Source organism: Carcharodon carcharias, chromosome 2, assembly GCF_017639515.1.
Source record: "Carcharodon carcharias isolate sCarCar2 chromosome 2, sCarCar2.pri, whole genome shotgun sequence".
Classification (NCBI taxonomy): domain Eukaryota; kingdom Metazoa; phylum Chordata; class Chondrichthyes; order Lamniformes; family Lamnidae; genus Carcharodon; species Carcharodon carcharias.
In genome coordinates this window covers 15,094,830-15,115,555 of record NC_054468.1, presented here as the reverse complement: position 1 = coordinate 15,115,555, position 20,726 = coordinate 15,094,830, and the positions used below count along the sequence as shown (strand labels likewise).

Sequence of the window (20,726 nt, the reverse complement as noted above, 5' to 3'; positions counted from 1 at the left end):
GTTGACCCTTAAATGCCCTCTGAACAAGGACAATTAGGGTTGGTGAATTAAATGCTAGCCTAGCCAGCAACACCCACATTCCATGAACAAATAAAAAACGGTTTGGTAGAGCTGTTCAAAATCATAAGGGATCTGGACAGAGTAGATAGGGAGAAACTGTTCTCATTGATGGAAGGGTCGAGAACCAGAAGACACTGATGTAGTGATTGGCAAAAGAATCAGATGCAACATGAGGAAGTACTTGCTTATGCTGCAAATGGTTAGGATCTGGAATCCACTTCCTGAAAATGTGGTGGTGGTGGTGGATTCAATCTTTGCTTGCAAAAGGAATGTGATAGTTATCTGAAGAGAAAAGATGGGGGTGGGGTGGGACTAGCTAAGTTGCTCTTGCAGTGAGTCAGCACAGACATGATGGGCTGAAAGGCCTTCTGTGCTGCATTTATTCTATGGTGGGAGGTTCAACAATGATAATGCTGCTGAATGTCAAGGAGAAATGGTTAGATTCTCTCTTGTTAGAGATGGTCATTGCCTGGCACTTGCGTGGTGTGAATGTTACTTATTCCAACTCTAATTGGACATATTTCTGGATATTTCATCATGTGATCTTCTGCCAACTGCCCCACATAATTAATGACCTTTTCCTTTATTCCCTGGTTGGCAATCTAGAACACAGGGCCATGGTCTGAGAGTAAGGGGCTACCCCTTCAAGAGCGAGATGATGAAAAGTGTCTTTGCTCAAGCAATTGTGAATCTTTGGAACTTTCTACACTTTGGAGCAATGGATCCTCTGTTGATTATATTCAAGACAGAGTTCGATGATACTTTGGGTACTAAGGAAATTAATGGATAGTGTGGGAAGGTGGAATTACGATAGATGATCAGCCATGGTCTTATTGAATGGTGGAGCAGGCATGAGGGGCTGAATGGCCTACTCTGGCACTTATGAAAATGTTCAAAGAAATTGCAACAACCCTTTTTTTAGTGCCCTTGTAATCTTTCTCACGTGTTGCTCTTGGCAATGTCCAGGAGATTAATCTTCAATTTCAGAATGCTTCTGGGCAGCCTTGAAGGGTTGGCAACACTTGAGTGACATTTGTACATGTGGCCTTGGCACACTCGTGGCCCATGGTCTTTCCATTGCCTTCCAGATTGTTTCTTTCACCTTCCAGAAACTTGAATTCATCCAAAGCTCTGCTGGCTATATCCATATTCATGCCAACTAACATTCACACACCACTCTTTTTTAATTCATTCATGGGATGTGGGCATTGCTGGCTGGGCCAGCATTTATTGCCCATCCCCAGTTACCCTTGAGAAGGGGGTGAACTGCCTTCTTGAGCTGCTGCAGCCCATGTGGTGTAGGTACACCCACAGTGCTGTTAGGGAGGGAGTTCCAGGATTTTGACCCAGTGACAGTGAAGGAATAGCAATATAGTACCAAGTCAGGATGACGTGAGACTTTGGAGGGGAATTTGCAGATGGTGGTGCTCCCATGCATGTTCCCTCTGCTCACAGACCTACATGTCCAGCGATGCCTCGAATTTAAAGTTTGTCTTCATATTCAAATCCCTCTGCTATTCCCCTGCCTCCCCATCTTTGTAATCTCCTTGAGTCCCACGACCCTCCAAGAACTTCCCATTCATCCAATATTTGACGATTTGTGCAATGCCGATTTCCATTGCTCCACCATTGACAGCCGTGCCTTCAGATACTAAGGCCCTAAGCTCTGGAATTCCCTCCCTAAACCTCTCTTCCTCTCCCTTTCTTTTCTCCTTAAGATAGTCAAGATTTAAAAGGTGGAGGGGCTAAGGCAGAAGGCCTGATGACTGGCTGCTGAAATTTGGGGCCTAAGTCAGATCTGCTTTGTTCCCAACGTGTAAGCAATGTTGCTAATTCCATTCGGAGGATGGGGGAGAGAGTGACTGAGTCCTTTGCATCCGACTCCCTACTATTCCCACGTCTCGGTGAATCCTGCGGACTTGATGCTCTCCATCTGCCTGATGGGCTCAAACAGTTATCCTGAGCTGAGAGCTGCCATGAGTTTCCTTTAGGGGGCTGCAGGAGGAAGAAATAACAGATCTCCAAATATATCCACATGTTACCAGCCCTGACTGGCAGTATTCCTGGAGGCATGATCAGATGACCTCCTCATTTCCAATTGCCCTGAGACTCCAGGAATCCTGCAGGATTTGCAATCCTAGCCCATACAGTCCATTACAAGTTCTTTAAAAAGGTTTGTCATTTTTGCCATTGGCCCTTCTTAGGCTTTGGATCTGGCCTGGGAGTAACATATTTACCTCTAGCTGTCAGGTCAGGTGCCTCTGAAAGGAACCTTTACAAATGCAGGTTGCTTCCATCTTGCACCTTTAACAACTCTGACCCTGCAACTTGAACATGGAGAGTCAGGAATTCTGTTCCAACAGTGGAATGGGATCCCCAGAATATCAAGGGCACTAAATTTAATATCTTATGATCATTGCTGTTGAACAGGGCCACTTGCTCATTGAGTTTTAGACGGAAGAAAATGGGCCCTAAGCACAGGTAATCCTTTTAAGAAGCTTAACAAACACTTTGAAAAAGTGATGGAAAATTGACCTAAAGATCAGCTTCAACTAGAATCATTGAATGCTATAGCACAGAAGGTAGCCATTTAGCCCATCGCTCCAGTGCCAGCTCTTTGAAAGAATTCCCATTCCATTGCTCTTTCCCATAATCCTGTATATTTTCCCTCAGGTGTGGTATTAATCCAATTTCCTTTTGGAATTTAGAATTGAATCTGCTGCCCCTTCGGGCATCTGTTCCAGGTCGCAACTCAATACATTTTTTAAAAATTATTGCTCATCGCTCCCTCTCTGGTTCTTAGGGCAATTATTTTAAATTTGAATCAGTCTTGTCTCCATGCCGATCACAGCCACCCCTTTGATAGCTGTTGCCATGGATACTTGACTGAATGAGCTGTCAGGATGACACAGCACAAAAGAAAAACAGAAACAAATCAGCAATTTACGTTCATATTATTCTTTAAGATAGAGGTTACAGTTTCCTGAAATATTAACATTCATTTTTGGTGGAAATTTGCATTTGCTATGCAATATAGAAGTGCCAATAAATTTAGTGCACAAAATTAGGGCAGATGTGATTGGGGGTAATAGACTGGCATGGATTGAGAATTACTTAATGGACAGAAAACAGAGAGTAGCAATAAGCAGCTCATTCTCAGGTTGGCAGGCTGTGACTAGTGGGGTACCACAAGGATCAGCGCTTGGGCCCCGGCTATTCACAATCTGTATCGGTGATTTGGATGTGGGGACCATATGTAATATTTCCAAAACAAAAACAGAAACAGAAATACCTGGAAAAACTCAGCAGGTCTGGCAGCATCGGTGGAGAAGAGCACAGTTGACGTTTCGAGTCCTCATGACCCTTCAACAGAACTAAGTAAAATTAGGAAAGGGGTGTAATATTTCCAAATTTGCCGATGACACAAAATTAGGTGGGAATGTGAATTGTGAGGAGAACGCAAAGAGGCTTCAAAGGGATTTGGAAAGGCTGAGTGAGTGGGCAAGAACATGGCAGATGGAATAGAATGTGGAAAAATGTGAAGTTAGCCACTTTGGTAAGAAAAACATGCAGAGTATTTTTTAAATGGTGAAAGATTGGGAAGTATTGATGTCCAAAGGGACCTGAGTGCAGCAAGCAATTAGGAAGGCAAATGGTATGCTGGCCCTTATTGCAAGGGCATTTGAGTACAGGAGTAAGGAAGTCTTGCTGCAATTGTATAGAGCCTTGGTGAGACCATACCTGGAGTATTGTGTACAGTTTTAGTCTCCTTATCTAAGGAAGGATATACTTGCCATGGAGGGAATGCAACGAAGGTTCACCTGGAATGGTGAGATTACCCTATGAAGAGCGATTGAAAAAAATGGGTCCGTATTCTCTAGAGTTCAGAAGAATGAGAGGCAATTTCATTGAAACTTACAAAACTTTTACAGGGCTCGGTCAAGGAAGATGCAGGACGGATGTTTCCCCTGGCTAGGGATGGGGTGGGGTGGGGGAGTCTAGAACCATGAGACAAATGCTCAGAATGGAGAATAGGCCATTTAGAACTGAGATGGGGAGGAATTTCTTCACTCAGAGGGTGGTAAATCTTTGGAATTCTCTATTGCAGAGGGCTGTGGAGGCTCAATAATTGAGCATATTCAAGATAGAGATCGATAGATATCTAGGTAGTTAAGACATCAAGGGATATGGGGATAGCACTAGAAAATGACATTGAGGTAAATGATGGACCTTGGTTTAATTGAATGGCAGAGCAGGCTCGAGGGGCTGAATGGCCTACTCTTGCTCCTATTTCCTAAGCTCCAATAAATAAGTCAGCCAGTCATCAGACATGAGTCCGGGCAGCCTTCGTTAGAGGCAATTCAGCCGTGGGTGGAATTGGAGTCATATGTAATACGTCATCAGTGAAGGCTTTGGCTATCGCTTTCTCAAGTAGAGGCAGTGCTGTGATTGAGCCACAGTTGACACCTAAATTAGAATTTAGTACGGTATCCTGAGATGCTGCCCTAATGCTTTTTTCTTCCTATCTTCAGTTGCTCATAGATATCTTAGCTCAATATATCAAATTTTCTGATTTTTCTCAGTATGACCAGAGTAGTCAGGGGCCACAGTTTTGGGCCTGTTCCCTGTTGCTGCCTGGGACCTCAGTCCACCTACCCTATTTATTACCAGAGATCGGAAATATTGTCAGTAACTAAGGATTTTGTATTGTCCCAAATGAGACTGGAAACAGGAAGGGGAACAGACCCTGAGAGAACGTATACTAAATGGTGTTAAGTGGGCTGGTAGGAATTGTGCTCAAATTGATGCAGGAGTGACTATTTAATGAGTTTACATGAGATAAGAAAGCCATTGGATGCTTGGATTTGAGCTCCTTTGTTGTTGATTTGACAGGTTCTTCAAGGAACTTGAAGCCAGGTACCAACAGAACGCTCTGATACCTGATATCAGTGACATTGTGGAGAAGCATGCCACATCCACCTTTGACCCCTATGTAACATACTGCTCGAATGAGGTCTACCAGCAACGCACACTTCAGAAACTCCTGTGAGTATTGCCTGTGTTGTGTAAATAAAAAAAAAGTTTTTCCTCATCAGTGGGTCTTAGAAATTACTATTATTTGAGGATTCTTTTCTTTCATGGGATGCAGGCATCACTGGCAAGGCCCATATTTGTTGTCCATCCCTAATTGCCCTTGGACTGAGTGGTTTGCTAGGCCATTTCAAAAGTTAAGAGTCGAAATCACATTGCTCTGGGTCTGGAGTCACATGTAGGCCAGACTAGGTAAGGATGGCAGATTTTCTCCCCAAAAGGACATTAGTAAACTAGATGGGTTTTTACAACAATTGATGATAGTTTCACAGTCACCATTACTGAGACTTAATGTTCCAGATTCATTAACTGAATTCAAATTCCCACCATGTGGGATTTGAACTGTGTGTTGGCCTGGGCCTCTGGGTTACTAGTCCAGTGACATTACCACTATGCCACCATCTCCCCGAATCATTTTAAGTAGAGTGGATGAAGCTCAAGTCTTTTTTGAAATAGTGGAGGAATCTTGAGTCTGTTGGGTTAGAGTGGAGGAAAGTGAAGTTTTTTAAGATTGTGTGGTGAGAGCTCAGATATTTTGGGAAGAATTGGTGGACTCTATTGGGACAGAAGTGATGAGTCCATACCCACTGGAATAGGGTGGAGGAAATTTGTATTTATTGAATCCAGTCGAGGGAGCTCGAGTTTGGGATTGATTTGAGAGAACTCTTGTCTGCTGGAATTAAGTTGTGGGAGCTTGAGTCTGTTGGGATTGAGTTTTTTTTATTCATGGGATGTGGGCTTAGCTGGCTGGGCCAGCATTTATTGCCTATCCCTAGTTACCCATGAGAAGGTAGTGGTGAGCTGCCTTGTTGAACTGCAGCAGTCCATGTGGTGTAAGTACACCCATGGTGCTGTTAGGAAGGGAGTTCCAGGATTTTGACCCATAAATTGAGGGAATTCGAGTCTGCTGGGATTGTGTTGAGGGAGCTTGAGTCTGTTGGGATTGTGGTAAGGAACTTGAGACTGTTGGGATTGGTTGGGAGAGCTTAAGTGTGTTAGGATTGAGATGAGGAAGTGCGAGTCTGTTGGGATTGAGTTGAGGGAACTTGAGTGTTTTGGAATTGTATTGAGTGAGCTTGAATCTGTTGGGATTATGTTGAAGGAGCTTGAGATAGTTGGGGTTGAGTTAAGGACTTTTGATTCTGTTGGGATTGAGTTAGGGGCTTTTGAGTCTGTTGGGATTGTGTTGAGGGAGCCCAAGATCTAGTGAAACAGTAATGTAGTTTTACTCGCCTGCAGCGACTAACTCATCTGACTCCCCAAAGTCCACCGTCTACAAGGCATAAGTCAGGAGTGTGATGGAATACCCCCCAATTGGATGAGTGCAGCTCCCACAACACTGAAGAACCTTGACAACATCCAGGACAAAGCACCCCACTTGACTGGCACCCCATTCAAAAACACTCAGTCACTCCACCACCGACGCGCAGTAGCAGCAGTGTGTACCACCTGCAAGATGCACTGCAGGAATTCACTAAGGCTTCTTAGTCCGCACCTTCCAAACCCACAACCCCTACCATCTAGAAGGACGGGGGCAGTGGGAACATGGAAACATCACTACCTGGAAGTTCCCCTCCAAGCCACTCACCATCCTGACTTGGAAATATATTACTGTTCCTTCACTGTCACTAGGTCAAAATCCTGGAACTCCCTCCCTAACAGCACTGTGGGTGTACCTACACCACATGGACTACAATGGTTCAAGAAGGCAGCTCACCCCCACCTTCTTGAGGGTAGTTAGGGATGGGCAATAAATGATGGCCTAGCCAGCGAGCCCACATCCCATAAATGAATTTTAAAAACTGACTGGAGTTTAGGCAGGCATGGGGTGATTGGGCATGAAAGTATCCTCAAGCTATTGTCATGAGGTGTAACACAATTAGTTTCTGCCCATTCATTGAAACGGGTGGAAAATGAGATGGGCTTCTTTACAAGTATGCATGCCTCACCCAAATTTCCTGATTTCACTGTGACCAAACAATCCCACATGTCAAGTCCCGGACCAGGGGCTAAATTTTATGCTGGATGTGGGGTCCCCTAACCCCAGTGTAAAAGTCTGGATGGAGCTTGCCTACACTTGGCCAGCTCATCCCACAGCCATCTAACAGCTGCCAAATCATTAATTGGCTTGAGGTGGGAGTTCCACCCCCATCGGGGAAGAAGTCCGGCATCCGGGAATTTTGCCAGCCAAAATGACCAGCGGCTCTCATGTCCCAGTAGTGCAATCAGGAGACGGTGGCTACTGCTGGGACTACAGCAGCCTCCAAGGAAGATATTCAGTGATGCGGCCCAGACTGAGAGGTGAAGTCTGGGATCTTGCTGGACCAGGCTGACAGGCCCTGAGAAGGTGGGGTGAGAAGCATGGGTGGCAGGTCAAGGGTTGGGGAACGCAGGGGTGGGGTGGGGTGTTCACAGCTTGGAGGTGAGCCTCTGATGGACACAGGGGGTCCAAAAAGAAGGCACCCTCCCCATTTCTCCAGCCGCTAGTCCAGCAGGTTTTAATGGCGGGCTGGATGCCTGGTGCCAACCCCCCACCTCCCTGCTGCAGGTAAATCCCAGCAGCAGTGGGAAGAGTCCCTTAAATGGTCATTAATTGGCCCCCCCTGGCTGCCATACCCACCCCTGGTGGGGTGGATATGGCAAGGGGGTAAAATTCTGACCCAGGGAAACCTACCCTCGTGTTTAACCATGAGGGGAGGCGGTGGTGTAATGGTATTGTCACTGGACTTATAATCCAGAGACTCAGGGTAATGTTCTGGGGACCCAGGTTCGGATCCCACCACTACAGATATAGTCAATAAAAATCTGGAATTAAAAATTCTGATGTTGACCATGAAACCATTGTCAATTGTTGGGGAAAAAAATTCTGGTTTACTAATGTCCCATTGGGGAAGGAAATACCTTACCTGGCCTGGCCTACATATGACTCCAGATCCACAGCAGTGTGGTTGACTCTGAAATGACCTAGCAAGCCACTCCATTGTATCAAACTGCGAGAAAGTCAATAAGGAATGAAACCAGATGGATCATCTGGCATTCAACAATGGGCATTCCTATGTCATGATAGGTAGTGGGCTCCAGTATTAGATACTATATGGTACTCTGTACTGGATATGGGGTCAGCTGACCTTTGGGTTGAAGGTCAGATGGCACATTTTGGAACCTGTCTTGATAGAACGTTAGGAAAATGTATTACCTATAAAGGTAGCTCAGCTACAACGTCAACAGCCTGTGTGCATCATTGAAACAAAAAACAAGACGACTGCAGTGGTTGAAGAAGGCAGCTCGCCATTACCTTCTCAAGGGCAATTAGGGATGGGCAATAAATGCTGGCCCAGCCAGTGATGCCCACATCCCAGGAATGAGCTGCCCTACTGTATTTAAGGCGTCTCATTGCTAACAGTGCTGAACTGACCATTAACACATGGTTGCAAGTATGGATGCAGATTGAGCAACAAGTGTTGTGGTAAGTGAAATACTCTTTGATTGCACAGGTTACACAGCAGGAGCAAAAACTTGCAGGAAACTGCTTGATTATTAAAAGGCGATGGATGCCATTTTTACATTGAAGTATAATTGTTATGTTTTAATTTGGGATGTGTTTTCATGCCTGTTGACATACTGAGCGCTCCGTTCTCTTCACAATTGTAACTTTTCTTTTTTTTCCTCCCCCAGAAATACAAATCCAAACTTCAAAGAAATTCTGACTAAGATTGAAGCCCATCCCGAGTGCAGGAACCTGCCCATGATTTCATTCCTTATCCTCCCGATGCAGCGAGTCACGAGGCTTCCTCTACTGATGGATGTAAGTAAGAACTGATCGAAATATTCACCGCCTTAACTAAATGGAAAATCTGTGGGGGGGCGGTGGGGGAAGCAGATTGTGACTCTATTTTCTTGCGCCACCATGCAAAATGCTTGAGGCCCACTGTAAAACAAAGAAGCAAAACCTTAAAATTAGAACCAGGCCATTCAGGGGTGATGTTAGGAAGCACTTCTTCACACAAAGGGTAGTGGAAATCTGGAACTACACCAACCCCCCCACCCCCCTCCAAAATAAAAGCTGCTGAGGCTGGGGGTCAAACTGTAAATATCAAAACAAGGCTTGATATATTTTTGACAAAATTTTGTGGATGCTGGAAATCCGAAATGAAACCTGGAAATGCTGGAAATACCCAGCAGGTCTGCCAACATCTGTGGAGAGAGAAACAGAATTAGCGTTTAAAAAGTCAATGATAGATTTTTGTTGGGTAAGTTAATGGAACCAAATGGTATTAAGATACAGATCAGCCAGGATCAACTGAATAGCAGAACAAGCCAGGATATCCAACAACTTGACCTCTTTCAGTGTAATGTTTTACTCCTCTGATGTGTGGGCTTCTCCTTCTCCCCTCGCTCCCTATCTTAACGCTAATGTTCGATGTTTGAGGGGCTCATGGGTTTCTTTCACTCCTGCTCGGACTCTCGTCTTCCTCCCTCCAAAAACCTAAGCTCATCCAAAACTCACCCACATTGGCTCTCAGATAAGCAACACCTCGACTCGAAAATCCTGATCCTTGGTTTCAAATTGCTCCATTACCCCATAATTTCCTCTTCCAGCCATAAAAATAGCTGTGGTCTCTGCACTCCTCCAATTCTGGCCTCTTGCCCACTCCAGTTTTAACTGCTCCAGCATTGGCAGCAGCATCTTCAGCTGCCTGGGCCTTGTGTTCTGGAATTCCATCCGTAAACCTCTTCACCACTACCTTGCTTTCCAGCTTTAAAAACATCCTTAAAACCTAACTTTTTGACCTAAGCTAAGCTTTTGATCAACTGTCCAGTATCTCCTTATGGGCGGAATTTTACGGCCTCTCCTGCTAGTGGGATCTTCCTTTCCCGCCAAAGTCAGTGGAGTTTTGAACGGCTTGCCCACATTTTATGGCCCCGCCCCCAGCACGACAGGCCTATAAAATTCTGCCCCAAGCGTCTCAGCGTCAAATATTGTTTGCTTGATCAGACTTCAGTGGAGTGCCTTGAGAGGCTTTACAATGTTAAAGGCACTATATAAATGCAAGTTTTTGTTGTTGCTTCTTTCCTGAATCAAGGCCCACCTACTCATGTAATTCCACCTCCCCATTAGTCCCAGCCATCTTCCCACCCCCAACTCCGAGCTGTCAGGAATGCATTTCCATAATGATTCTGGGCTAATCCACATGTAGAAGCTCCAGACAAAATAGAGTGGAACTACCAATGGCGCTGATGAGAGCCCACACAAACCAACATGAAAGGAAAACATTTGTAACCTGTTGCTTCATTGTTGTTGAGTCCCTCCCGAATGGCAGCACTTTGAGCACACGGACTGCAGCAATTCAGGAAGAAGGCTCACCACCACTTTATCAAGAGCGATTAGAGATAGACAATGATGCCCGTGTCCTGAGAGTTAATTCTTTTTGGAAAAATGGATTTATAGAATCATAGAAATTCTGTGGCACAGAAAGAGACCACTTGGTCCATTGTGCCTGCACCCGTCGAAAAATAAGCAACCCAGCCTCATCTCACTTCCCAGGATTTGATCGTAGCCCCACAGCTTACAGCACATGAGGTGCGCATCCAGACCCCTTTTAAATGCCTCCACTACCATTTCAGGCAGTGGGTTCCAGACCCCTGCAACCCTCTGGGTGAAAAAGAGTTTCCTCATCTCCTTTTCTAAATCTTTTTATCAATCATTTTAAATCTATGCCCCATCGTCACTAACCTCTCTGCTAAGGTAAATAGGCCCCTCCCATCCACTCTACCCAGGCCCCTCACAATTTTGTACATCTCAATCAAATCTCCCCTCAACCTCCTCTGTTCCAAGGAGAACAAACCCAGCCTATTCAACCTTTCCTCGTAGCTGCAATTTTCTAGTCCTGGCAACATCCTGAGAAGGTGTATGTCACATCTGTGACCCTGTGCTCCACCAGAACACACAGCTGACTACAGCTGTATGGTCACGATCCTGGGTTCTCTATTAAGTTTAATTTTGTTTCTTATTTTACTTTCTAATAAGCTTTCCTGAATTACTATTCAAGAATCCTCATACCCAATTATTCAAAATTTTGTAGAAACATTAGTTAAAAAGGGCCTTCTGCAGACATGAGTTAAGAGTGATTTATGACCTATAATTGATTTCTACAATCATCCAATTGGCACTTCTGGCTGAAGATAGTTGCAAATGCTTCTGCCTTGCCTTTTGCAATCATGTGTTGGGCAATTCTTTGGTAAGCATCCAGCTGAATTCTTAGGGAGGTTTTGAATCACTGATGTATAAAATATGTATACTATTATATTATGATATTAGATATAAGTAAATGTACAGAAGAAGTAAACCTGTGCATGTAGGACAAGATGATGAGTTCAAAATCAAGAGGGGTCGTGACAGGGTAGATAAAGAGAAACGCCTTTCTGTTGGTAGAAGGGTCGAGAACTAGAGGACACCAGGGTTAAGGTGAATGATAAAAGAACCAGCTTGGAGAGAAACCTTTTCACGCAGCATGTGGATAGAATCTGGAATGTGCTGCCCAAGAGTGTGATGTAGGCAGAGTCAATCATGGCTTTCAAAAGGGAATTGGATCATTACCTGAAGAGAGAGAATTTGCAGGGCTAGAGGAAAGGGTGGGGAAGTGGGACCAGCTGATTTCGCTCTTGCAGTGCGCCAGCATGGGTGTGATGGGCCGAATGGCCTCCTCCTGTTCTGTGATGTTTCTATGATTTTAAACAGACATAGGTTCGAACTAGTTCTGAATAAATTTACACAAGGAAGCTCTTCATGTTATAAATAGTGGTCAATTCATGAATGGATTCCCAGTTACAAGGGTGAAGGCTTAAACCCAGGGATAATTTAAAAATCAGATACAGGCTGTAGTTGGGGGGACAGCACATTTCTTTTTCTGATGGTGCCCAGTAACATTCCTAATGACTAATGATCTCATGATCTGTTGATTTTTGATTTTTTAGTATAAGGGACCATCCTGACTTGGAAATACATCTCCATTCCTTGGCAGTGACGCCCACATCTCTGAAAGAATAAATTTTAAAAACTAGGGCTGGTCTTAAGAAGCTCCAGTGCGGGCACAAAGCCTCACTTACTTACAGGGTGCTGCCCACAGACAGAGAATGACCTCCATCTGTCCCAGCTAGTGAACACCAGCGAGATCATGCCAGCTGCTTCCTCAGAAGTCTTGTGCCAAGGATGTTGTAGGGTTGCCAACCCTCCAGGATTGGTCCTACCTCCAGACGTTATAAATTAATCAACTGGACACTGCAGCGACTAAAAACAGGGAGAACGAAAATCACAGGGGCGTTAAAAATTGTGCACTCTTCTTCATTTTCATTGAATACTTTAGTCTTAAAAGCAAAAGCAGAAATGGAGGGAAAAGCTGTTTGACTACATTTTTCTTTTATTCATTCATGAGAAGTGGGCATTGCTGGCTAGGCCAGCATTTATTACTCTTCCCTAATTGCCCTTGAGAAGGTGGTGGTGAGCTGCCTTCTTGAACCACTGTAGTCCATGTGGTGCAGTTGCACCCACAGTGCTGTTAGAGAGGGGATTCCAGGATTTTGACCCAGCGGCAGTGAAGGAACGGCGATATATTTCCAAGTCAGGATGGTGAGTGACTTGGAGGGGAACTTCCAGGTGGTGGTGTTCCCATCTATTTGCTGCCCTTGTCCTTCTAGATGGTGGTGGTCATGGATTTGGAAGATGCTGACTAAGGATTCTTGGTGAATTCCTACAGTGCATGGTACACACTGCTGCTACTGTGCGCCAGTGGTGGAGGGAGCGATCATTCAGAAAGAGAACATTCTGCCTTGTGTGACATACCTTGAAATTTTCTTTGCAGACCATTTGCCAGAAAACACCAAAAGAATCCCCAGAGTATGAGTGTGCAAAGAAAGCGTTGCAAGCTGTTAGCAAGGTGAGGAACTTTATACTTTCACTGTAAACCTATTAACCAGCTGCCTTAACATAAGAGCCACCCTTTTATTGCAAGGAAGGATACTTGTGTTTTACACGTGCTGTGTTCAGTGTTAATGTTGTGTTAACTGGAGTGTTAAGGTTGAGGATTAACAGCTGGAGGGTATTGACTGGTTATGTATCTTGAGCACATATGAAAGGTGAAGCTCAACGCAAACTGGAGGAACAGCACCTCATCTTCCGACTAGGCACTTTACAGCCTTCCGGACTTAACATTGAGTTCAACAACTTCAGATCATGAACTCTCTCCTCCATCCCCACTCCTTTCTGATCCCCCTTTTTCCAATAATTTACATTTTTTAAATGTATTTTTCTTTTCCCATCTATTTCCATTATTTTTAAATGTATTTCCATCCATTGTTTCACCTCCACCTTTTAGCCTATTTCCATCCCTTCCCCCCACCCCACCCCACCCCTACTAGGGCTATCTGTCCTGCTCGTCCTGCTTTCTACCCTTAATGTCACCATTAGCACATTCCTTAGCTAATATCACCACCGTCAACACCCCATTGTCCTTTTGTCTATGACATCTTTGGCAATCTCTTCTTTGCCTCCACCTATCACTGGCCCTCTATCCAGCTCTACCTATCCCACCCCCCTCAACCAGCTTATATTTCACCTCATTTCTATATTTCTTCAGTTCTGCTGAAGAGTCATACGGACCCGAAACTTGAACTGTATTCCTCTTCATAGATGCTGTCAGACCTGCTGAGTTTTTCCAGCTATTTTTATTTTTGTTTATGAAAAGGAACTGCTGGGATACTGGGTGTTGGTAGGTAAGAGGCAGCAATATGTCGTGCTGCATTCTGTGAATAAATCTACTATCAAGAAAAGGATCTGTGCCTAGTTTCACACTTCACCATCTGTCTTGGATCTATTTAACATTCAGAACAGAAAGCATTCAGATTGATCTTCAAAAAGGCAGTTACCTCCTCAGTCAATTGAAGGAGTTTCCATGCCTTTACTCTGTAGGCTGCTTACATCCATGCAATGATGTGTTGGGAGCTGTGTATACAGTCTAAGCACCTAAGTACCAGCTGTGGCTCAGTGTGGTTGTGGGTTCAAGTCTAACTAAAGAGACATGAGCACAACATCCATGGCTGACACTCCAGTGCAGTACTGAGGCAGTGCTGCACTGTCGGAGGGGCCATCGTTTTGATGAGATACTGAGCCGAGGCTTTCTCTGCCCACTCAGCTGGAATCTAAAAGACCCCGTGTTACAATTTTGAAGAAGAGCAGGGGAGCTCTTCCTGGTGTCCTGGCCAATATTTATCCCATTGCCAACACAAAGCAGATCACCTGGTAATTATCACATTGCGGTCTGTGAGACCTCAAAAGAATTAGGGGCAAGTAGAGCCAATATCAAAGTTGGACCCCACATCTCATAAGTGATCCTCCAGGAATATCCTTCTGATCTTTTGCTAAATGCAGGCATTCTGGGCATGTGTGAAACTGTCAATTGAAGGCCCTGATTAGATTTCACAAATGGCACCCAGGAAATGGACTGCTGGACAAAAACAGAAACAGAAATACCTGGGAAAAACTCAGGAGGTCTGGCAGCATCGGCGGAAGAGAGCACAGTTGACGTTTCGAGTCCTCATGACCCTTCAACAGAACAAGGACTCGAAACATCAACTGTGCTCTCCTCCACCGATGCTGCCAGACCTGCTGAGTTTTTCTAGGTATTTCTGTTTCTGTTTTTGTTTTGGATTTCCAGCATCCGCAGTTTTTTGCTTTTAATGGGCTGCTGGAGATGTGCTTAACCTACCCACGATGGGAGAGGTGTGGTGCAATGTGGCAAGGCTATTGTTAGGAGCATTTTGACAATGCATGTCAAGTGTATGTTACTCCTTGCCCACAGGTGATTTTGCTATTTAGAGATAAATACTCGTAAATTCTTTCTCTAGAAAGGAATTGCGGTCTCTTCTTACAGGCACCAGTAGGAAAGAATTCATGAAGTAGCAGGACTGGAGGAGCAACTTTCAGTGGGTGGTGAAACCAGTATGTCTGTTAAATACCACCAGCGCATTTACTCTTTAAATAGCTGGAAAAACTCAGCAGGTCTGGCAGCATCTGTAGAGAGGTACACAGTTAACGTTTCGAGTCCATGTGACTCTTCAACAGAACTAAGGAAAAATAGAAAAGGGGTGAAATATAAGCTGGTTTAAGGGGTGGGTGGGACAAGAAGAGCTAGATAGAGGGCCAGTGATAGGTAGAGATAACCAAAAGATGTCACAGACAAATGGACAAAGAGGTGTTGAAGGTGGTGACACTATCTAAAGGAATGTGCTAATTAAGGGTGGAAAGCAGGATGAGCAAGGTACTGATAGCCCTAGTGGGGGTGGGGTCTGGTGAAGGAATCGAGAAAGGCTAAGAGGTAGAGATAAAACACTGGATGGAAATAATTTAAAAATAATGGAAATAGGTGGGAAAAGAAAAATCTATATAAATTATTGGAAAAAACAAAGGAGAGGGAAAATCGGAAAGGGGGTGGGGATGGAGGAGAGAGTTCATGATCTAAAATTGTTGAACTCAATATTCAGTCCGGAAGGCTGTAAAGTGCCTGGTTGGAAGATGAGGTGTTGTTCCTCCAGTTTGCATTGAGCTTCACTGGAACAATGCAGCAGGCCAAGGACGGACATGTGGGCATGAGAGCAGGGTGGAGTGTTGAAATGGCAAGCGACAGGGAGGTCTGGGTAATGCTTGCAGACAGACCAAAGGTGTTCTGCAAAGCGGTCACCCAGTCTGCGTTTGGTCTCTCCAATATAGAGGAAACCGCATTGGGAGCAACGAATGCAGTAGACTAAATTGAGGGAAGTGCAAGTGAAATGCTGCTTCACTTGAAATGAGTGTTTGGGCCCTTGGATGGTGAGGAGAGGGGAAGTAAAGGGGCAGGTGTTGCACCTTCTGTGGTTGCATGGGAAGGTGCCGTGGGAGGGGGTTGAGGTGTAGGGGGTGATGGAGGAGTGGACCAGGGTGTCACAGAGGGAACGATCCCTACGGAATGCCGCCGGGGGGTGAAGGGAAGATGTATTTGGTGGTGGCATCATGCTGGAGTTGGCGGAAATGGCGGAGGATGATCCTTTGAATGCGGAGGTTGGTGGGGTGATAATTGAGGACAAGGGGGACCCTATCATGTTTCTGGGAGGGAGAAGAAGGTGTGAGGGTGGATGCGTGGGAGATTGGCCGGACACGGTTGAGGGCCCTGTCAACCACCGTGGGTGGAAAATCTCGGTTAAGGAAGAAGGAGGACATGTCAGAATTCTGTTGAAGAGTCATACGGACTCGAAACGTTAACAGATGCTGCCAGACCTGCTGAGTTTTTCCAGGTGTTTTTGTTTTTGTTTTGGATTTCCAGCATCCGCAGTTTTTTGCTTTTACTCTTTAAATAGATTGTGTTAAAGGGGGTTGACTTTTTTTAAATAGCTTGTTAGGGTGCATCTATTTTTGGGTACTGTTTGATAGGTGGGGTTGCTGGGGATGGGTGGGTTGAATCCATCTGAACCTTGGAAAAGTAGTCGCTGGGAATCCTGCAGCTAAGCTCCTGACTCCCCAAAGCCTGCCCAACATCCACAAGGCACAAGTCAGGAGTGTGATGGAATATTCTCCACTTGCCTGGATGAGTGCAGCTCCCACAACACTCAAGAAGCTTGACACCATCCAGGGCAAAGCAGGCCACTTGATTGGCACCCCATCCACAAACATTCACCCCCTCCACCACTGACACAGAAGTGCGTAATATCTACAAGAAGCACGACAGCAACTTGCCAAGGCTCCTTCAACAACACCTTCCAAACCCATGACGGCTATCACCTAGACGGATAAGGGCAGCAGATAGTTGGGAACACCACCACCTGGAAGTTCCCCTCCAAGTCACTCACCATCCTGACTTGGAAACATATCACCGTTCCTTCACTGTTGCTAGGTCAAAATCCTGGAACTCGCTTCCTAACAGCACTGTGGGTGTACCTACACCACGTGGACTGCAGCGGTTCAAGAAGGCAGCTCACCACCACCTTCTCAAGGGCAACTAGGGATGGGTAATAAATGCTGGTCTAGCCAGCGACACCCATATCTCGTGAAAGAATAACTTAAAAAAACTAGGGCTGGTCTTAAGAAGCTCCAGTGTGGGCACAAAGCCTCACTTACTCACGAGAGCTGCCCGCAGACAGAGAATTAGCTCCACCAGTCCCAGCTAGCGAATGCAAGCGAGATCATGCCAACTGGTTCCTCAGAAGTCTTGTGCTACAGATGTTGTAGGGTTGCCAACCCTCCAGGATTGGTCCTATCTCCGGAAATTACAAATTAATCGACTGGACACTGCAGCGACTAAAAACGGGGAGAAAGAAAATCACTGGGACATTAAAAAGTGTGTAGTTTTCTTCATTCTCAGTGAATACTTTGGTCGGAATTAAAAGAAAAATTGGAAATGGAGGGAAAGCTGTTTGACTAGATTTTTTTTAAAATTCATTCATGGGATGTGGGCATTGCTGACTTGGCCAGCATTTATTGCCCATCCCTAATTGCCCTTGAGAAGGTGGTAGTGAGCTGCAATATATTTCCAAGTCAGGATGGGTGTGGCTTGGAGGGGAATTTCCAGGTGGTGGTGTTCCCATGTGCCCGCTGCCCTTTTCCTTCTGGATGGTAGCGGATGTGGGCTTGGAAAGTGTTGTCTAAGGAGCCTTGGTGAATTCCTGCAGTGCATCTTGTAGATGGTACACACTGCTGCTACTGTGCGTCTGTGGTGAAGAGAATGAATGTTTGTGGATGAGGTGCCAATCAAGTGGCTGCTTTGTCCTGGATGGTGTCTGGATTTTTGAGTATTGTTGGAGCTGCAACTGGAGAGTATTCCGTCACACACCTGACTTGTGCCTTGTGGACAGGCTTTGGGGGGGGGCATCAGGAGATGAGTTACTCACTGCAGGCAAGTAACACTACACTACTGTTTCACATCTTGGGCTCCTTCAACTCAGTCCCAACAGAATCAAACTCCCTTAACTCAATCCCAACAGACTCAAGCTCCCTCAAGTCACGCTCCTGACTTGTTCCTTGTATATGGTGGACAGGCTTTGGGGTGTCACGAGGTGTGTTATTTGCCGCAGGATTCCTCTGATCTGCTCTTGTAACCACAGTATTTACATGGTTTGTCCAGTTCAGTTTCTGGTCAATGGTAACTCCCAGGATTTTGATAGATTAATCAATTGAAGGAGAGAGATGAAGTCTCCAGGAATACATCCAGCTAATGTTAGTAACCTGGGAAGATTGGGGCAAGGTGAAAGTTCATGTTAAATTTCTGGCCTTTGACTCTGGCATAAGATTACTTTAGGATAAGTAAAAATGGCACAATAGCAAAAGAACCAGAAGGGAGATGGAGAAACTTATTTTTAACCATATATGAGTTGTGGTGATCTGGCATGCACTGCCTGAAAGCATGGTGAAATCCGATTCAATAGTAACTTTCAAAAAGGGAATTCGATAAACCCCGAAGGGGAAAACGTGGCAGGACTATGGGCAAGTGGGACTAACTTGATGATTCTTTTGGAGAGCTGGTACAGACACGATGGACCGAGTGGCCTCCTCATGTGCTGAGCTTTGTCACAAACAGCAGCAGGATTTTGAATACAAAGCATGGACTTTAATGTGACATTTTGTGTCCCATAAGAGAATAACACCTGCACCAGTTTGTATGTTGGGGAATATGTAGCAGAGCTGACGCCACTAGCTTATTGATCATACCTGTCTCTAAAACCTTTCAAATTTATGCCTGGTTCTTCTTAATAAAAACTATCTTCTCTTCTCTCGTTCTAAGGACTCTGTTTATTGCTGAAGTTCCATGGAGGGTGACTGATCATTCATGGCACCAATTTGTCTCTAATAAAAGCATTTTTAAGAAAATGCCATTTACTTAGAACGTACAATTAAGTATTGCCTTTTAAGTGTTCTGGACATCATGAAATGTTAAATAAGCCAATGAAGAAGGTGGTGGTGAGCTGCCTTCTTGAACCGCTGCAGTCCACATGGTGTCGTGCTTCTTGTAGATTTTACACACTTCTGTGTCAGTGGTGGAGGGGGTGAATGTTTGTGGATGGGGTGCCAATCAAGTGGGCTGCTTTGCCCTGGGTGGTGTCAAGTTTCTTGAGTGTTGTGGGAGCTGCACTCATCCAGGCAAGTGGGGAGTATTCCATCACACTCCTGACTTGTGCCTTGTAGACGGTGGACAGGCTTTGGGGAGTCAGGAGCTTAGCCGCAGGATTCCCAGCGTCTGACCTGCTCCTAGTACTTTAATATGTTGCCCACCTTTTGCGCAGAGAGATATAGAGAGAGAGAGAGTGAGAGAGAGAGAAAGAAAGAGAAAGTGAGAGAGAGAGAGAGAGGGGCACCAGTTGTTCAAAGCAACAGGACAAGGTTATGCCTCAGATTTTTGTTTAGAAGTAAAATTCTGTTGGTCCTGCACAAACTTTTCTCTCTTCTCACCATGAAGGTGCTGGGTCACAGTTCCACAGAGCACCACACCTCTGCAAGCCAATGTAGTACTTTTGAAGTGTAGTCATTGTTGCTTAGTAAACAAATATAGCAGCCAACTGTGTGCAAACAGCCAAGAGTTAGATGATAGGGTATTTGGTTTTATTGAGGGTAGTTGCTCAGGGTAGTTTGTAATTTTGACCAAGGCAGCCGGAAGAATTCCCCTGCTTTTCTACAAGTAGTACCATGAGAGTATTTATAACCATCCAAGAGGACAGACGGGACCTCATTTGAACATTTCTTCCCAAAGACAGCATTTTCTGACAATATGGAATCATCTATCACCTACTCCCACATTGGAGTTACATATGAACATATGAAATAGACGCAGAAGGAGGCTATTCGGCCCCTTGAGCCTTCTCTGCCATTCAATAAAATTATGGCTGATCTACTTGTGTTTCAAGTTCTACATTTCCATTTACCCCCAATAACCTTTGATTCCTTTGCATAACAAGAATCCATCTACCTCTGCCTTAAAAATGTTCAATGACCCCGCTTCCGCTGTCTGCTGAGGCAGAGGGTTCCAAAGATTTCTCCTCATCTCTGTTCTGTAGGGGCAACCCCTAATTTTAAAACAGTGCCACCTAGTTCTGGACTCACCCACAAGAGGAAACATCCTTTTGAAGTCCACCTTGTCAAGTTCATTCAAGATCTTATATACTTCAATTAAGTCACTCCTCACTCTTCTAAACTCCAGTTGAAACAAGCCCAGTCTGTCCAATCTGCCCTCATAAGACAACCTGCTCATTCCAGGTATCAATCTAGTAAACCTCCTCTGAACCGCCTCCAATGCATTTACATCCTTCCTTAAATAAGGAGAACAAAACTGCACACAGTACTTGATATGTGGTCTCACCAATGCCCTGTATAACTGAAGCATAACATCCTTACTTTTATAAAAGCAAAAAACTGCGAATGCTGGAAATCCAAAACAAAAACAAAAATACCTGGAAAAACTCAGCAGGTCTGGCAGCATCTGCGGAGAGGAACACAGTTAACGTTTCGAGTCCGAATGACCCTTCAATTCCTCTCATAGTAAAGGATAGCATTCCATTAGCCT

At 44.9% G+C, this 20,726-nt stretch overlaps 1 protein-coding gene and 1 long non-coding RNA gene across 2 annotated transcripts in view; one reads left to right on the top strand and one right to left on the bottom strand.

Annotated features, from left to right (window-relative positions):
- Positions 1–20,726, top strand: part of LOC121275348 (rho guanine nucleotide exchange factor 26-like) — a 213,825-nt gene that overhangs the window by 117,214 nt on the left and 75,885 nt on the right. Inside the window, exons 7-9 of the mRNA XM_041182854.1 lie at positions 4,954–5,106; positions 8,827–8,956; positions 13,011–13,085. Coding sequence (XP_041038788.1) covers positions 4,954–5,106; positions 8,827–8,956; positions 13,011–13,085 — 358 coding nt within the window. The remainder of the gene's footprint in view (positions 1–4,953; positions 5,107–8,826; positions 8,957–13,010; positions 13,086–20,726) is intronic.
- On the bottom strand, positions 8,789–20,681 carry LOC121275350. Its single transcript, XR_005942389.1, has 3 exons — positions 20,614–20,681; positions 12,263–12,439; positions 8,789–9,079 (listed from the first exon to the last, which is right to left on the bottom strand). It is a non-coding gene; the product is annotated as an uncharacterized LOC121275350 (long non-coding RNA).